Source organism: Oculina patagonica, chromosome 2 (assembly GCF_052425735.1).
Source record: "Oculina patagonica isolate OP01 chromosome 2, crgOcupat, whole genome shotgun sequence".
Classification (NCBI taxonomy): domain Eukaryota; kingdom Metazoa; phylum Cnidaria; class Anthozoa; order Scleractinia; family Oculinidae; genus Oculina; species Oculina patagonica.
This window is the reverse complement of record NC_135759.1, coordinates 27,751,743-27,766,393: the sequence shown is the minus strand read 5'-3', so window position 1 is coordinate 27,766,393 and position 14,651 is coordinate 27,751,743. Positions and strand designations below refer to the sequence as shown.

General features: G+C 37.5%; 2 protein-coding genes across 5 annotated transcripts in view; both read right to left on the bottom strand.

The window, feature by feature from the left end:
* LOC144643904 (uncharacterized) overlaps nucleotides 1-1,978 on the bottom strand; it is a 37,362-nt gene extending 35,384 nt beyond the window's left edge. For 2 of the 4 annotated variants that reach the window (XR_013568995.1, XM_078503293.1), the window contains exons 1-2: nucleotides 1,225-1,971; nucleotides 150-197 (exon numbers count right to left, since the gene is read on the bottom strand). Coding sequence is in view for 3 of the 4 variants with exons in the window: in XM_078503293.1 (XP_078359419.1) it covers nucleotides 150-197; nucleotides 1,225-1,801 (625 nt within the window). In the remaining variant the exon portion in view is untranslated. Of the gene's footprint in view, nucleotides 1-149; nucleotides 198-1,224 lie in introns of all 4 variants that reach the window. The other 2 variants (XM_078503294.1, XM_078503296.1) reach the window with 2 other exon arrangements.
* A 1,120-nt stretch (nucleotides 1,979-3,098) lies between these two features.
* On the bottom strand, nucleotides 3,099-14,027 carry LOC144643881 (glutamate dehydrogenase, mitochondrial-like). The gene is made up of 15 exons (XM_078503268.1): nucleotides 13,695-14,027; nucleotides 11,740-11,874; nucleotides 10,817-10,953; nucleotides 10,543-10,693; nucleotides 9,613-9,701; nucleotides 9,015-9,051; nucleotides 8,608-8,669; nucleotides 7,589-7,726; nucleotides 7,352-7,390; nucleotides 6,780-6,881; nucleotides 5,851-5,931; nucleotides 5,300-5,423; nucleotides 4,581-4,666; nucleotides 4,423-4,485; nucleotides 3,099-3,596 (listed from the first exon to the last, which is right to left on the bottom strand). The coding sequence occupies exons 1-15, from the start codon at nucleotides 13,942-13,944 to the stop codon at nucleotides 3,477-3,479; spliced, it is 1,614 nt and encodes a 537-aa protein (XP_078359394.1). The 5' UTR covers nucleotides 13,945-14,027; the 3' UTR covers nucleotides 3,099-3,476.
* Between the last annotated feature and the right edge of the window lie 624 nt (nucleotides 14,028-14,651).

The following is a 14,651-nucleotide window of genomic DNA, read 5'->3' as shown; positions in this document are numbered from 1 at the left end:
CACTTTTTTCGCACGACATTGTGGATGAAACACGTGCATCCCTAGCCCACAAGTAGCTAACAAGTGATGAACAATAACCTGTGGAAAGCATGGCCTAAACACAGAAGCTTGCCATCTAGCTATGTTACAAGCTACAAACAGCAACTTACCCCCTATCAATTTATTTCCAACGGATGACACGACAGCAGCCGCTCGTGCTGAAATAAAGAAACAAAATCGTACACACAAATTGAACGTCAAAGGGTTTAGCCAGTGTAATACGGTCTGTACTACAGTTGTACTATTACAGTTCATGACATGTATTTGAAAAAGCTCGCCCCTAACAGGGGGTAAAGGCTTGGGTAGCATTAATTTTTTGCAACAATGTTGATTCAATTTTTAAAGCAACGGCCAAACAAACGCAATATGTTGCCTTATTGTTTCTATCAACAATCAAGTTAAAATCGGTGAAGTGGTGGGGGGGGGGGGGGAGGGTACTCTATGCACAAATACTCGAGTATGTTCCATAAAAATATTTTAAAATCATCGCCACTAATCTTTAGAAGTACAAGTCCTTGTGTGTAGGCCTTAACGGCTACAAAAATTAGCGTTCTGTCTTGTATACTCCAAATGAGCCAAAGCCCAAGATCTCCGTTCCTTTCATATGGGAGTGTCCCACCCCTCCCCTCACGGGGATACGGATCGAAGTGGTCGTGTCAAAATAGACTCTTATCAAGATGTCTATCAAGAACAGAAATAAATCCAACGTAAAGAAAATTAATGGTTTTCGACACTATTGGTGTAAAACTACTCCAGCAAAATCATGGGGCGAGACTACATTTATCAGGAGTCCACGCATTTTGAAATTAAAACAACTGTAAAAATTGCACTCAGCCTTGGCCGCCAATTTCATTCATTGTTAGTTTTTCGCTGGGCTCAACAAATGTGTTTGCTGTTTTTAAACGATTGAAATGGTATTTGATCTTGAGAAAGATTTTTTTTGCTCTTATAGTGTAAATCTTTTTTATTCCACAAACTTGTAAACACTTTTGTCTCGAAAATTTTTGAAAATTGAATTGCATGAAGTCAGACACCTTTTGTTTACATTATTGTTTGCTTGGATTTTGTTAGTTAAAACTCCTATGCCATAATCGAAAGACGGAACAAAAATTCCCGGCCAAGCGCCCACAGTTTCGACTCTCCTACGATTGTCGCTATGGCTAAAGAAAAAAAAAAAGAAGATACCTTTCCTTCTTTCAAACTCATCTTCCTTCCTTTCAAGCTCATATTCTTGATGTCTTCCTTCTTCGAACTCCTCCACTTCCTTAATGAGATCATTTTTCTCAATTTCGGTCAGAATCCCCTTCAATGTATCAAGACGATCATATCCTAAATTGTTCTGGTTTTCTAGTTCTTTAATCAACGATCGAACATCCTGAATGCGGCCTTCACTTTCTTCCGATATCTTTCCTTTGCACATAGCGACGAGTCGTTCCACATCATTGAGTTCGTCGAGTGCACGAATAATCTCTTCGAGCAGGTCGTTGTATTTCTTCCTTTTGCTCTCGAACTTTCTAACTTTTCCAAAAAGCGACCATTCCTTGAAACTTTTCAACAGCCTTTTGATTACCTCCAAACGATCAGCTCCAAGATCATTCTGTTCTTCCAGTTTTTCAAACAACGACAGTGCATTTTGGATGTTGTCTGTGCTACCAGTCGCCAGATTCTTTCTGCACATAAATAGTAAACGATCGCGATCATTCAGTTCGTCGAGTCTTCGACTTATTTCAAAGAGTAAATCGCTGTATTCGATAGCAGACATTTTGAACGCGAATTACGCGTTTCTTTCGTTATTTTTATCTCCGCCTCATGTTGAAAATGACCGGTATCAGTCCAACATGGCGGATTCAATCGGACGACTCGATGTTCGTTTCATTTCCCTAGTCACGCGAATTTGTGGTCACGCGATTCGGAGAAAATCGGGCAACAGTGCAGTCTTTTCGTGAAATTCGGTCTTACTTTAAAACTTAAATTTCGAGGTTTAAATTGGTCGATCAAGACTGCTAAATCACTGGATAGTGAATTGCAGTTATGTTTTCTTCTATTGCAGAGTTCGTCATGAATTAACGGTGACAGCCGAGCTCACTTCCGCCTTGCAATGTCTGTCTACCAAGCTGCAAAAGACTGGAACAGTCTTCCAGTCTTCCAATTGAACTAAAAGAAGCGAATATGTTTTCTATTTTATACGCAAAACTTAAAACTTTTTTAAAGGTTATTAGCTAATTTTAAACCTTAACCTTTCAGGAACATATATAAATATATTTTATTTATTCTATTTAACCTGTATTCAATATATTATTCTTTTAAATATTGAAGAGGGCTCCACTTTAAACCGCCTTGTCGAGTTGGATACCCTCCTTAAATTATTACAACTATTTATTTATTTATTTATTTATTTATGCAAACCTGGAGCAGTAAAATTACAAAAAACAGTAAGCATCAGCAAAGGAAAAACAGAAAGGAGATAAAAACACCGTTGAAAATACGATTTATTCGACTATACTTGCAGGCAACGTAATGGTGATAATGCTTTGTTTATTTCATTCTGAAGAAAATTCTGCGTGAAGTTTGTAAAATTTGTCCATCGTTTGAAAATGGTTTAAATTAAACCGAAATATTTTACGTGTCAATAAATCTATCTCCTTGTTGGCGACTCAAATATTGAGTACTGCGGGATGTTCTTCGCTGGTATTTTCATACTTTATTGCGTATATTTTGCCTTTGACATTTTGGGTAGGTGGGCAATGTTGTGGGGAGGGGGGGGGGGTGGTGGTCTGGTTAACTCGACTTCCCTGGAGCCGACGACCAAAGCAATTTTAAAGTCTGTAGGAATTTATAGTTCGACTCCTTGCAGCTGTTAAGTTAATTAACAGTGCGCAAAACGTTCATGCCGAAGTGATGTAATATTCTTGACAGGCATGAGGCATTGTTTTTTTTTTCACGTGTTTCATAGCCATTAGGAATGGCAACTACAAACTCTAAAGTTGAGACGTTATTAGGCAGTAAGAGGAAACACCACGAGATTTTATAGAGAGAATTAAAGTTAACATTGTGGACCATTTACATGTAAATAGGAAGATGGTTTATTGTTTTTATTAGTCGTACAGTTTTACAAATTTAACCTTACCGTGAATTCGATTTTTATTTTATTATAAATATAAGTGTTGCAGTGTCTCAGGCAGCATTACCATATTAACATGGATCTCAGTTATTTGCATTTACAGGTAAACCAATTCGACTTGGAGCGCTGTCAATCATCTCGTCCAGTCCTGCACACAGGGTTCACGTGACCAGCACCGCACGTTCACCGCTGACATGTCAGTGCTGGCGCGAACAACCCGGTTACAATAAATATCATACAAACCCGGCCCTTTCATTCATTTCAGTTCAGTAAAAAATTATCTAGTAATTTATTTTTGGTTCCATTCCTCGGATTATTATGTGAATGTGAATCCAGCCACAGTGTAGGTGTTGTAAACTTTCTCCATGGATACAATATAAGCAGCTGTCCTAACGTCGAGTCCGAGATCATACTCTTCTGCACAGCGCATGATTTGCTGCAAGGAAAAAGGACAATAAATTCCGAGTTTTTGTTTGCTTTGGTCTGCATAGCTTGTGCAAAGTTAACATGTTTCTCTTCGCATGCTCTGTTTTTTCCGCACTCAAAACACTTCACTGATTTGACCCAAAAATTCCAGTCTGTGATTGGTTGTTGCTCCGTTTTGAATTTACAACCACACCAAGGCATTACACGTTTTTTTCGTAGAAACGTCATCAGTATGGAATTTTTGGGCTGAATCCCAGAAGACACTCGAGTGGGAGATTGAGGGCAAAGAAAAACGTCTCTTCAGCCAGTTCTGGATAACAAATAAGCTCTCTAACTTTTATCAGGTCAAAACTTGAACATTGGGAATTAATTTCTTCATCACTCGGGTCCCGGTTTTCGAAGCATGAAACGACAAAGAATATTGCTACTCCCCCTGAATGGGACCCCAGCATTTTGTCAGGTGTCTTTAAAAGATCTCTGGTATCAAAATATTTTTGGGTGGAGAGAGGCACTGTGTGTTGTATGTGACTTGCCAAAGAACGCATCACAAAATCCCGAGCAGGATTCGAACCAAGACTGTTCAATCTCGAACGCGCTTACCTTACGGCTACCGCGTCTGTTTTTTAAGAACAGAATTGACAGTAAACGTGACTAATTCACTGCTTGGCACATCAGTGTTTTTTGGCAAAAAAGACTTAGCCTATAGTGAGTCTTCTTTTTGACGTCGTTTTAATTGTAACTTGCTTTAGCCAAACCCTGGCAAAAGGTTGGTTCTAAGCCAATGACTGGAGAGTAGACTAATAATCGCGCTATTTGACAGGAGTGCCAATACGTACCTTGGCTGACCGTTCCATTGTGAACTCCAATCCAGAGTGTACAATGTCTCTTTCAGACGCGCCCTGAAAACAAAAAGAATTTAATAACCAACGCTCTGAGTGGATAGGGGTGGAGAAGGGTAGAGACGATCTGTAAAAAAAGAAAGAAGTTTACTTACTGCAATCTTTTGAACAAACTCAGCAGAAGGCCTGATAGGAATAGGATGTGTTTGGAAATGGTTTTCTAAACTTTCCTGAACGCTAGCTGTTGAGGGAAAGAGAGAAAAGCAAAAGAAAATTATGTTTGAAAAATCTATAAATCAACTGTTGTGTTGCCCCGTAATTAAAACGGTAATGCTAATACCGTGTGACAGTTGCAGTGGTAAAGCAGAAAAAGCTAAGAAACACTTGCACCAAAGAAAGCAAGTCATCAAAAACAAAAGAGAGCAACAGCATGAATAAACTGATCTTGTGGCCACCCTGTACAAGACACTGAATCCCATCATGTACATGTAATTTAGCAAATAATACTAATGAATTTTTAGTGCACAAATTTCATAGGAATATGCACAGCACAAGTTACAAGCTAAAGGTAAAAATTTCAACAATTCTAAAAACTAAGTTACAAGTTAAAAGCCCTAAATTTAACTTTAAAACTAAAATTCTAACACCTGTTACAAGTTAAAAAGATACAAGCCCTAACTACTCAAACTCTCGGAGAATACAATATTATTCGGATGAAAACGCTTTACAAAACAAATACTGGTATGTCTTAACTTTGCTTTTAAAACCAGCAACACTGTCCTAAGACATGATGACCAAAGGAAGAGCGTTCCAGAGTTTGGGGGCAGCAAACCCTTTTTGCACTCACAGCAAGCAAGGAAAACAGATCCCTTACCTAAAAGATTAAAGTTTGCTTCCTTCTCGTATTTCCAAGTCAGACGACCAAAACTAACATGATTAATGTTCTTGAGCCACTCGAAGTAGGAGACTGTCACACCACCAGCGTTCAAGTACATATCCTGTCAACAGGAGTAAACATAACAAAAACTTTAAGATCAGCCATTTCCAAAGCTGTTAACGTGAACCTACTTGTTATGTAGTAAATTTTTCAGGTATTTAAAACTATCAAAAATAATCTTTTCAGTGATGCAACCAGAATGACACCATGGTAGGTTGAAAAATGGCAACAGATTTGTGAAATGGCTAAACATCTTTTTGAATACTGTCCAATTACAAGCATGACGCGTACACTGTCCTATTAATGCTCAAATCGGGCTGTTGATAACCAATCACGTTTGAGAATTTTGTTAATAGTTTTCATTATTAACAAAAATGGACTATTATTTCCAGGTTTCCTGCGACACAAAATTAATAAAAATTTTGGCAGTTCAAAAATCTGGTAAAATCCGTGAAATACATGTAGTCCCTTCAATAAAACAGACTTACCGGAATAACAAGTTTCTTATTTTCAATTAAAACTTTTTCTGCTGCTGGTGTGGTTGGCCCATTTGCACCTTCAGCAATGACCTGAGAAAGTTAATATTACAATAATTACTACTAGTAATGGGTTATTTACAGTTTAATGGATACGCGTTCCTTCTAGTGGCATGTAAGTGGTTGTGCTCTTTTTGCCCTTTGCACAATGCAAGTAAAAATATCCATGTACTGTATCTATATGTTCACCTACAACAACAGTGATGTAGCAAAGAAAAAACTAAGAAGGCTCATGAACAATCTCAGCCAGCTTTTCTGGCCTGTTTTCCTTCAAAGTTTCTCCAAGTCTTTGTTTTCTAGTGAAATTTTAGCCGGTGATAAACTCTCTTTTAAGGTGGATTTCCACTGACATGCACTATATTTTTTATGTGAGAAAAAATTTAGAGACAATGTATGAACGACTTGCGCAGACGTTTATGCAAGTTGTTTATACATTGTCTCTAAATTTTTTCATGCACCTAAGTCAACCCTCCAGTAAGACCATTTTAGTCACCTGCGACTTGGCCCTCTCCTCGCCAGCCTGGCGACTATCGGGGGATTGAGCGGAGCTTTTGCACTGTCACTGCACCAACTAGCGTCGTGGCCATGGCCACCAAGGATAACTTGGAGGGTTGTAAGTGCGCGTAAAAAATTATGCACCAGTGGAATTCCACCTAAAGCCAGTGAAATAAGCCAGTAGACTGCTAACAGTATCTCTTTTTTGGCTTTAAAAGAGTCTGAGACTGCTCACAGTCTAATTAGCCAGTAGACAAAATTAGCGACATGTTTACATCCCTGCCAGCAATCAAGATATGCATGCTTTGCTGTTGTTTAACAAGGCGAAAGCAAGTTGTTGGTGGATGGTTTATATTAATATTTTGCAACTACAATAAAAGACCTACCTTTGCTTTAATTTTGTGAGCATTTTTTATTGTAATTTGTTTCTCATTGGCAGCAGGAATCAATATGTCACATTCAGCTTCTAAAAGGTTTTCTTCTGTCATCTGAAACAAGAAAACCAAACAATGTTCAAGTTCGTCTCGCTCTCCGGTCTCCCGCCCCGCCGCCCCCCAGCACTGCCTGGGCGGCCTGGCCCACTACCGTCGTTTGTGTAAATATGAATTGCAACACTCAACAAAATGCGAGGTAAATGAAAAGTGGCTTTATAAGGTTCAAGCTGGGATCTAGTAACATCTAAAATTTTAGCAGGAAAAATCCCATTAATGTGGAATAGATGATCTTATTTTCTTTTTCAGTAATCTAGTTAGCCGTGTGAAGCAATGTGTGACAGGTAGAGGCTTACTTCATGTGCATGTCCTTCTCTCCCGTCGTCGCTTTGCTCGCGCGCGCTTTCTTGCTCTCCCTGACTGACTAGAACGCCAAGCTACGCTGGCTAGCATGTTTTGACATGTGACAACCTAAAATAAAATTCAAGTTTGGTTTTCAAGATGTTATTAATAACAAGTGAACAAACCTTTGCTCCAGGAAATCCTTTAATTGAGCCATTGTTGTCCTTGATAAAAGAAGAAAAAAATTATTACATCAATGATAAATAAAAGAATGAAAACATCAACAACATTGCAAATAAATAAATTATTAATTAATACACAATGTACTGTACGTGTACAAATCTGGCTGCAACTAAGAAATCAATAAGATTTTTATACTTAATGACTGTGGTGGTTTAAACATATTATTTTATTTATTGTACCAGTTTATAATCCTCAAGTTCTTTAGGATCAATTCCATCTTCATTGTAAAGATTGCCATCCCATTCCATGATTCCAATACATCTGGCTCCAGCGCGGTGCAGGTATCGACAAGTATGAAGACCCACATTACCAAATCCCTGTCAAGTATCAAAAACAATGTCACATAATTTCTAGCTACTATGTTAGAATAACTATAGGTACACTGTAAAGGCAAGCCTTCTTACTTTATTTTTTTTTTCATGTACCGGTAAGAATTAAACATAGGAAATTAACAGCTGGACATAAAACTTCTGACCTTCAAGTATCGAAAAACTTAACTTTACAAGAAACGCTTTCACTCTACACATTTTGTCCATATACAGTCAAACCTCTTTCATACGAACACCAAAGGGACAGAGAAGAATGTCCATATTATGTACATGTAAGGGTCCATACAACAGAGGTAGAGTTTACCGTTTATTCGATTTAGCACCCAGCCTCGAATAAGCGCCCACCCAGTAGGTAGGACAGGTTAATAAGCGCCCACCCAGTAGGTAGGACAGGTTAATAAGCGCCCAGCTTCGAATAAGTGCCCACCCCAGAAAGCTCGCTAATTGACCTTAGTGACAATGAGATTGAAATTGACTACTAAAGTACTACTAAGAGACTGCCCCGAAGACCGAGTTGTCTTGTATTTTAAAGAAACTTTCAATGAACAGTTAAAATTCTGCTTTGGTACATTTTCACCTTTTGTTATTATTTATTGTTTTGTTGCAAAATAAACTTACTACTTGCTTAAAATGGTGAATGTTTAATAAGCGCCCAACCTCCAATAAGTGCCCACCTCGAACAAGTGTCACTAAATCGAATTAATATGTATGGTATATGATTTTTGTTCTCTCTCAGACCAAGTGAACTGTCCGTAATAGGGATTTGGCTGTATCATTTTAATTAAGGAGAGGTTAGTCTGCAGAAACGGTGGCATACAGTACAATGTGCATATGTACAAGTAGTTTTGTATGTTTTAATTACTATTTACCTGAACTATGAATGTCTTTCCACGGAGTCCAGTTTCTAAGCCAACTAAATGAGCATATTTTTCTGCAAAAGGGCAAGTAAATACAAAACAATGAAAAATTGAAGTGGTATAAAAGTTATTCAACTAAGATCTTATGAGCTTTAACCCAACTAAGATGTCATGGTGTTGGGATGAACTCAGTCTTGTAACAGTGGGTGTTTGCAATTTATTATTAGTGAAGAAATTATTACAATATTGTTATTGTTGTTTTTATTATTTGATGGAGTGTGCTAAATTGAATCATTACTACCGGGTACTAACAGTAGCTGAAACAGAAAGAGTGACTGACTAGTTGAGACTTCAGTTTTCATTTATCTAGCATTTATTTAAATGTTAGTAGTTTAATAAATAAATGAAACAAAAATTACCTGAATTAAGAAAATTATCTATTCCATGGAAAACACCCTGAAAAAAATTGACAACTGATTAAAGATAGCAGTGGGGAAAAATGTAAGATAAAGGATCAACCCAAAAAAAAATAATTAATTACATCGAAACATTCATGTTTATACAGCTGAAGTTTACAGAAAAATTAACCCTATCCAGACCGGGGGGCGGGGGGGGGGGGCGCGCCGTTATTAAAAATAAATGGAGCGAGAAAAAATATAATAAATTATTATTTTTTTTTTTTTTATTAATAAAAAAAAAAAAAAAAAATTAATTTTTTTTTTTTTTTTTCTTTTTTATATATTTTTTTTTTTTTTTTTTTTTTTTTATATTTTTTGGGGGTTTTTTTTTGAATAAAAAAAAAAAAAAAAAAAAAGTGAAACCCACCAAAAAAAAAAAAAAAAAATTTTAAAAAATAACCAAAATTTATTTGATTGATTAAAAATAGGGAGAAGAGGGGGGGGGGGGGAACCGGCAAAAAAAAAAAAAAAGCCCGGCTGAATAGGGTTAAATAACTGGCATCTGAAATGAAAGATAAATCACAAAACGAAAACAAAAAATACAAAAAAATGGACTTACCCTCCCTGTGGCTGATACTCTTCCATGAATTCCACCAAGGTGAACTGGTTTTCCAGTGACACAAGCATATGCATTCATGTTGCCATAACCTTACAAAATGATTAAAAGACAAGCAGTTACCACAACTTGTTTATGATGTTTAACTGTGCCTTTCATTAATACTCAAACTCTAAACTAAGTTCAAAGACTAACTAACAATTTCCTTATTGTTACTTACAGTGTATTTTCACGGGAACATAATTTCGCGAAAATGCGATGGGCATATTTCGCGGGTCTTAATTTACGCAATTTGGTCAAAAAAACAAGGAGGCTCAAAACAGTTTCCTGCATTTTTCGGCACCTCAGCTTTGACGAATCAATACACATAACTACAACTCCTTTTCAGTTGATGCAACAGTTTTGGAATTAAACAGATGCCAAATCACTGGTGAACAAGTTATGATTATTTTCTTAATATTACAAGCTACCATAGCAATGGTATAACCTGTTAAAAACACCCTAGGTTTACTTTTCACTTCAAGTGCTTATAAGTCAAGAAGGAGCTCAGTGACCCCCATTTTTAATGATGGAATAACGATCAGCATGTTAAGATACAATGTACAAATATTGGCAAAGTTTTAAAAAATTCTGTATTGTGGGTTCCAGAGCCACCTTGAGTTATAAGCACTTGAAGCGAAAATTATAAAGGGTGTTTGTAATATATTCTACTGTTGCTATGGTTACCAGTGATGTAATGAAAGTGACCACAACTTGTTCAGCAATGATTGGACATATGTTTGATATTATAATTGCTGCAACAACTGTAAAATATGTGACCTCTCACGCGAACACGTAAAAAATTGTCTACAACATGGTAAGATCCCTTAACATCACCCAACGTTATATATTTTAATTAATGCATCGATGATTCTGATTATGATAGGAAATTACCTAACGTCATGTCAAATGAGTCGGCAATCCAACTCATTTCTCTCTCCCCAGTCCCCATGTCTGGTGCTGGCACATCAAGGCCTGGTCCAATGAAGTTTTTCTTGGCAAGCTCTACAGTGAATCGCCGTGTGATCCTCTCTAGTTCACGTTGCTGTCATGAAAAAAAAAAAAAATACCAGAAGAGATTGTTAATAAAGAAACAAAACACAACTACATGTAGGAGCCGTGCCAAGCCAAACCACGAAAAAAAAAAAATCATCCTCTCAATACGTACTGAGTATTCCGAAGGCTTGATCTTGATACCACCTTTAGCTCCACCAAAAGGAACATCAACCACAGCACATTTGTATGTCATGAGGGTGGCTAACGCCTGCACTTCATCAATATCAACATCATCACTATACCGAATACCTGCAAGAAAATAATTACTACAGCTCATAAAAGATGTACATAAAAAATGCTGTACATAAAAAAGGTCAAGTCTGTGTCAAGCCTACTGGCCCATACAGGCCAGAGCTTATTCCTGTTTTCTTTTTGCATGAAGTGACTAGGGGTATTTCTACTTCCCCCCTGGATGGGATACTAGTCCATTGCAGGGTTTACCCCCCAGCATCAATTCGCCAGTACCCATTTATACACCTGGGTGGAGAGAGGCATTATGGGAGTAAAGTGTCTTGCCCAAGAACACAACACGATGACCCCGAGCCAGGGCTCAAACCCCTGCATCGCTTGATCTAGAGTCCACCATGCTAACCATATAAGCCCACTGATGCCTCCCATGCAAAAAATACATACAGTACTGCTGTTAGTAATAATTCAAAAGCACTCCAGCCCTCTCCAATAAGTACCCACCCTTGAACTACCAAAAGTCATCATGCAACCAGTAAATGTAAACAATGGAAAGGAATTTGTCCTTGGTAGCAAAATAGCATCTACAGTATACTGTAGTGTACAGTTGAATCCTGATAACGATAACCAAACCCTCAATAACTAATATCTCCCACTAACTCAAACCTTACTTATCTCTTACTATTTAACCTGGCTTGATAACTCCCCTCCTTACTCCTGTTTCTTTTCCCTTTGGTTGATTTATCGGGTTCCTGTCTGGCCATTTACATGTATACATTAAACTACTTGGCATGTACAGAACATGTATGCCTCAGTTAGGGAAACCTTGATGTATAAATCATGACAAACCTCCTTTGCATGGTGTTCTGTGATGGCTGTGTTGTGCCCTATACCCATGGATAAGTTCAAATTCCCCATTATCTCGCTTGATTGGAAACACTACTGAAAGAACATCAGCACAGGGTTTCATAACATCTAGAGTGCCTGGAAATTAGAATAACAATTTAAACACTGGTCAAGTATGTTTCAGCTGAATCAAGTTGAGATTTAATACACAGTCAAAGCTCTATTACATTTACCCTTGGGACAGGGAAATAGTTCAGTCAAAGCTCTATCTCATATTACCCTTAGGACGCAAAACAAGGGTCTGTAAAGTTCATGTAGCTGGCCGCTTAAGAGAATGGTTCTTGTTTGCGGCTGCTAGTGGTGTAGGGGATAAATGGCCACTTGCGGAAGGTGCCCAGCTACAGTAACAATGGAGGATGGAGGTGGATGACAACAAAACTTAAATATGGTACTATAATGACTGTAAAATAATTGTGACGATGTGAAGTTGATTGATAAAAACAAGATAAGAGGTTGTTGACAGGATTTTTATTCATTGGGGTGTCCGCTAAAAGGAGCTTAAATGAACAAAGAAAAAGTCTCAGACGTAATCTCCGAAAGTGTCCGTGGCCGCATATAGGGATTCCGCTTACGAGAATGTAAAAATACAGAGTTTGGATAGGAGTAAAAAAGGTTTTAAACAAGGTGGCCATAAGTAGAGCTATCCACTTCTGAGAGTGTCTGTTAAGAGAGCTTGACTGATTCTAAAGGGAATTGGTTAAAATTACATCTCCTCAAAATAACCCAAAACATTGGTGCATGATCCTCGTAAGGTATACATCCATGCATATTTGCCGACACCAAAATAAAAGGTAAGCAAGATGAAGTGTAGTCAGTACTAAACACTCACTGTAACTGATTGGGCCAAATAACCAAGGTTGGAATTCTTTGAACATGTTGTTCTGCACTGTGGTTAGGTTCAGAAATGGTCAAACAGGAATGAATAATCACCCTGTAAACATTTAAAAACATTTTTGCTTTGTGTAGTCACTGGATGCAATAGACAAGATCATTTTCTCTTCCTTTTTTAAATAGATCAACTCAGAATCTGCACTGTGTCTCATTTTCAGTTTTCCATCCATTTATCCAAAAAAATACAAAGGGTTGCTTTCCATCACAGCTTCATCCCCTAAGTCAGCTAAGTTGATATTTTTGTGAAGTCCATTTATACTCTAGTTATATTTGTCAAGGTTTACAGCCAGTAGTATTAAAATATTAAATACATACAACTTTATATTAGAGACCAAACTTTAAAGACAAAAGTATTTGACAAAAATATTGTTTTATACCACATCCCTTCAGATGAAGTAACATTATGAGAAAGAACTCTTCCGAAACGACCATAAAATTACAATGCCACGAAGACACTTTTATTAGTCACCCGAGACTGCTCATATTTGGAACAGACGGAGGTTTGGAGGGGGCGTAAACGATGTCGTAAGAATAGCCTAGAAATACATGTATATGCTTGAAATTAACATTTAAGCAGGTTTTACGGAAATGTAGCAAATAACGTGGCGATTTCATAAGGACAATACCTACAATCCTTACAAATTAACTTGCGAAGCTAGCATTTCATGTTTATTCGTAACGCAATGTTTCACAAAAGCCCTTAGGTCACATGTGACAAGCTAATGATCTACCAGTGAAGCGGATTTGAAATTTATATATATTTGCATGGGCATTTTGAATTACCGTCAAAAAGTAATTCATTTTGATATGAATCAATAGGCGCAGGAACTTTTAAACAAATCAACTTAGGTGCAAAGGGCTTTCATGTGCGTAAGAATTAAGTAAAGTTCGCAAATAGTAAACATAAACCATAAAGAATTCGCTTGATAGCTCTACAAATGAGGCAGCGATATGTAATCATGACAATCAATCCAGACATGGAAAATGCTATTCTTGCCCAAGCTTACCTTTTATCCTGTGTTTCTTGTCCTCGAACTTCTCTGGGCGGTAGCCAGGGGGATCTGGCTTCGTTATAAGTCTATGTTCCACGTAGCTTCTTGCATTTTCGAAGAAGCCTTCGCACATTTCTGTGAAGGACGGATCTTGCGGATCGGAACTCGAAGACATCTTCTTCGCAGCATTTTGAATAGCAGGAAGGCATTTCGTGCTTCTAATGAAGGCGCCTCTTAATGAACTAACACTTTGAAGGCTAAACATCTCTAAATTTTGGGTAAATCAAAGCTATTCTACGAACAAAAATCCTCGGCAGACGCTCAACAATCGAACATTACAATCAGGCCGCCTTGAATTCATTGTGAGGTGAACGCTTAGCCAATTAGAGACTAGTGCCAGGTTCAAAGTGAAAATATTACACGGCCATGAAAATCCCAGGAGACCCTGTAGACTAAACAGACCACAGGGAGACCACAACAGTAAAACAACTTAAATAAATAAAAGAATATTATTCACGTGGTTTCGTTCGTTTTCTGCGTTGTTTTTCTTTATGCGTAGTCGATAGACACGACAGCATTGTTGTCGTATGCTGAGCTGTCTTGTGCGCGAGCGGATTTCAGATATGCAAATTCTCTTTTCTTATTAAATAATAATTGACAAGTTGTCAATTATTATTTAATCTTATCTTCCGAAGAATAACGTAGTTTGCCGAAGATTTTCGTCGAACATCCGAAGACGTTTCGACTTTCGACTCACTCCTCGTTGACACCTTACAAAATTAGTCAGCAAACGACGTCATCGATATCTTCACGATTTTTCTCATTGAAAGAAATCCTTGTATTTTAACAGGTTTTGTTATTTAGAGACTTCTGTTGCAGTGAAATTGCATGAAACTGCTTAGAAATCTTACCTTCAAAGGGAAATTAGCATATATTTGGAGAAATTTTCTTGATAAAAAGCAGCGTTTTGGA

Coding starts and splice junctions, on each gene's coding strand:
- LOC144643881 (XM_078503268.1), bottom strand. CDS start 13,944: ATGTTTAGCCTTCAAAGTGTTAGTTCATTAAGAGGCGCCTTCATTAGA. Junction 10,694..10,816: donor TCAAGCCTTCGGAATACTCA/GTACGTATTGAG, acceptor TTTTCATGACAG/CAACGTGAACTAGAGAGGAT. Junction 9,052..9,612: donor GAGTATCAGCCACAGGGAGG/GTAAGTCCATTT, acceptor AATTTTTTTCAG/GGTGTTTTCCATGGAATAGA.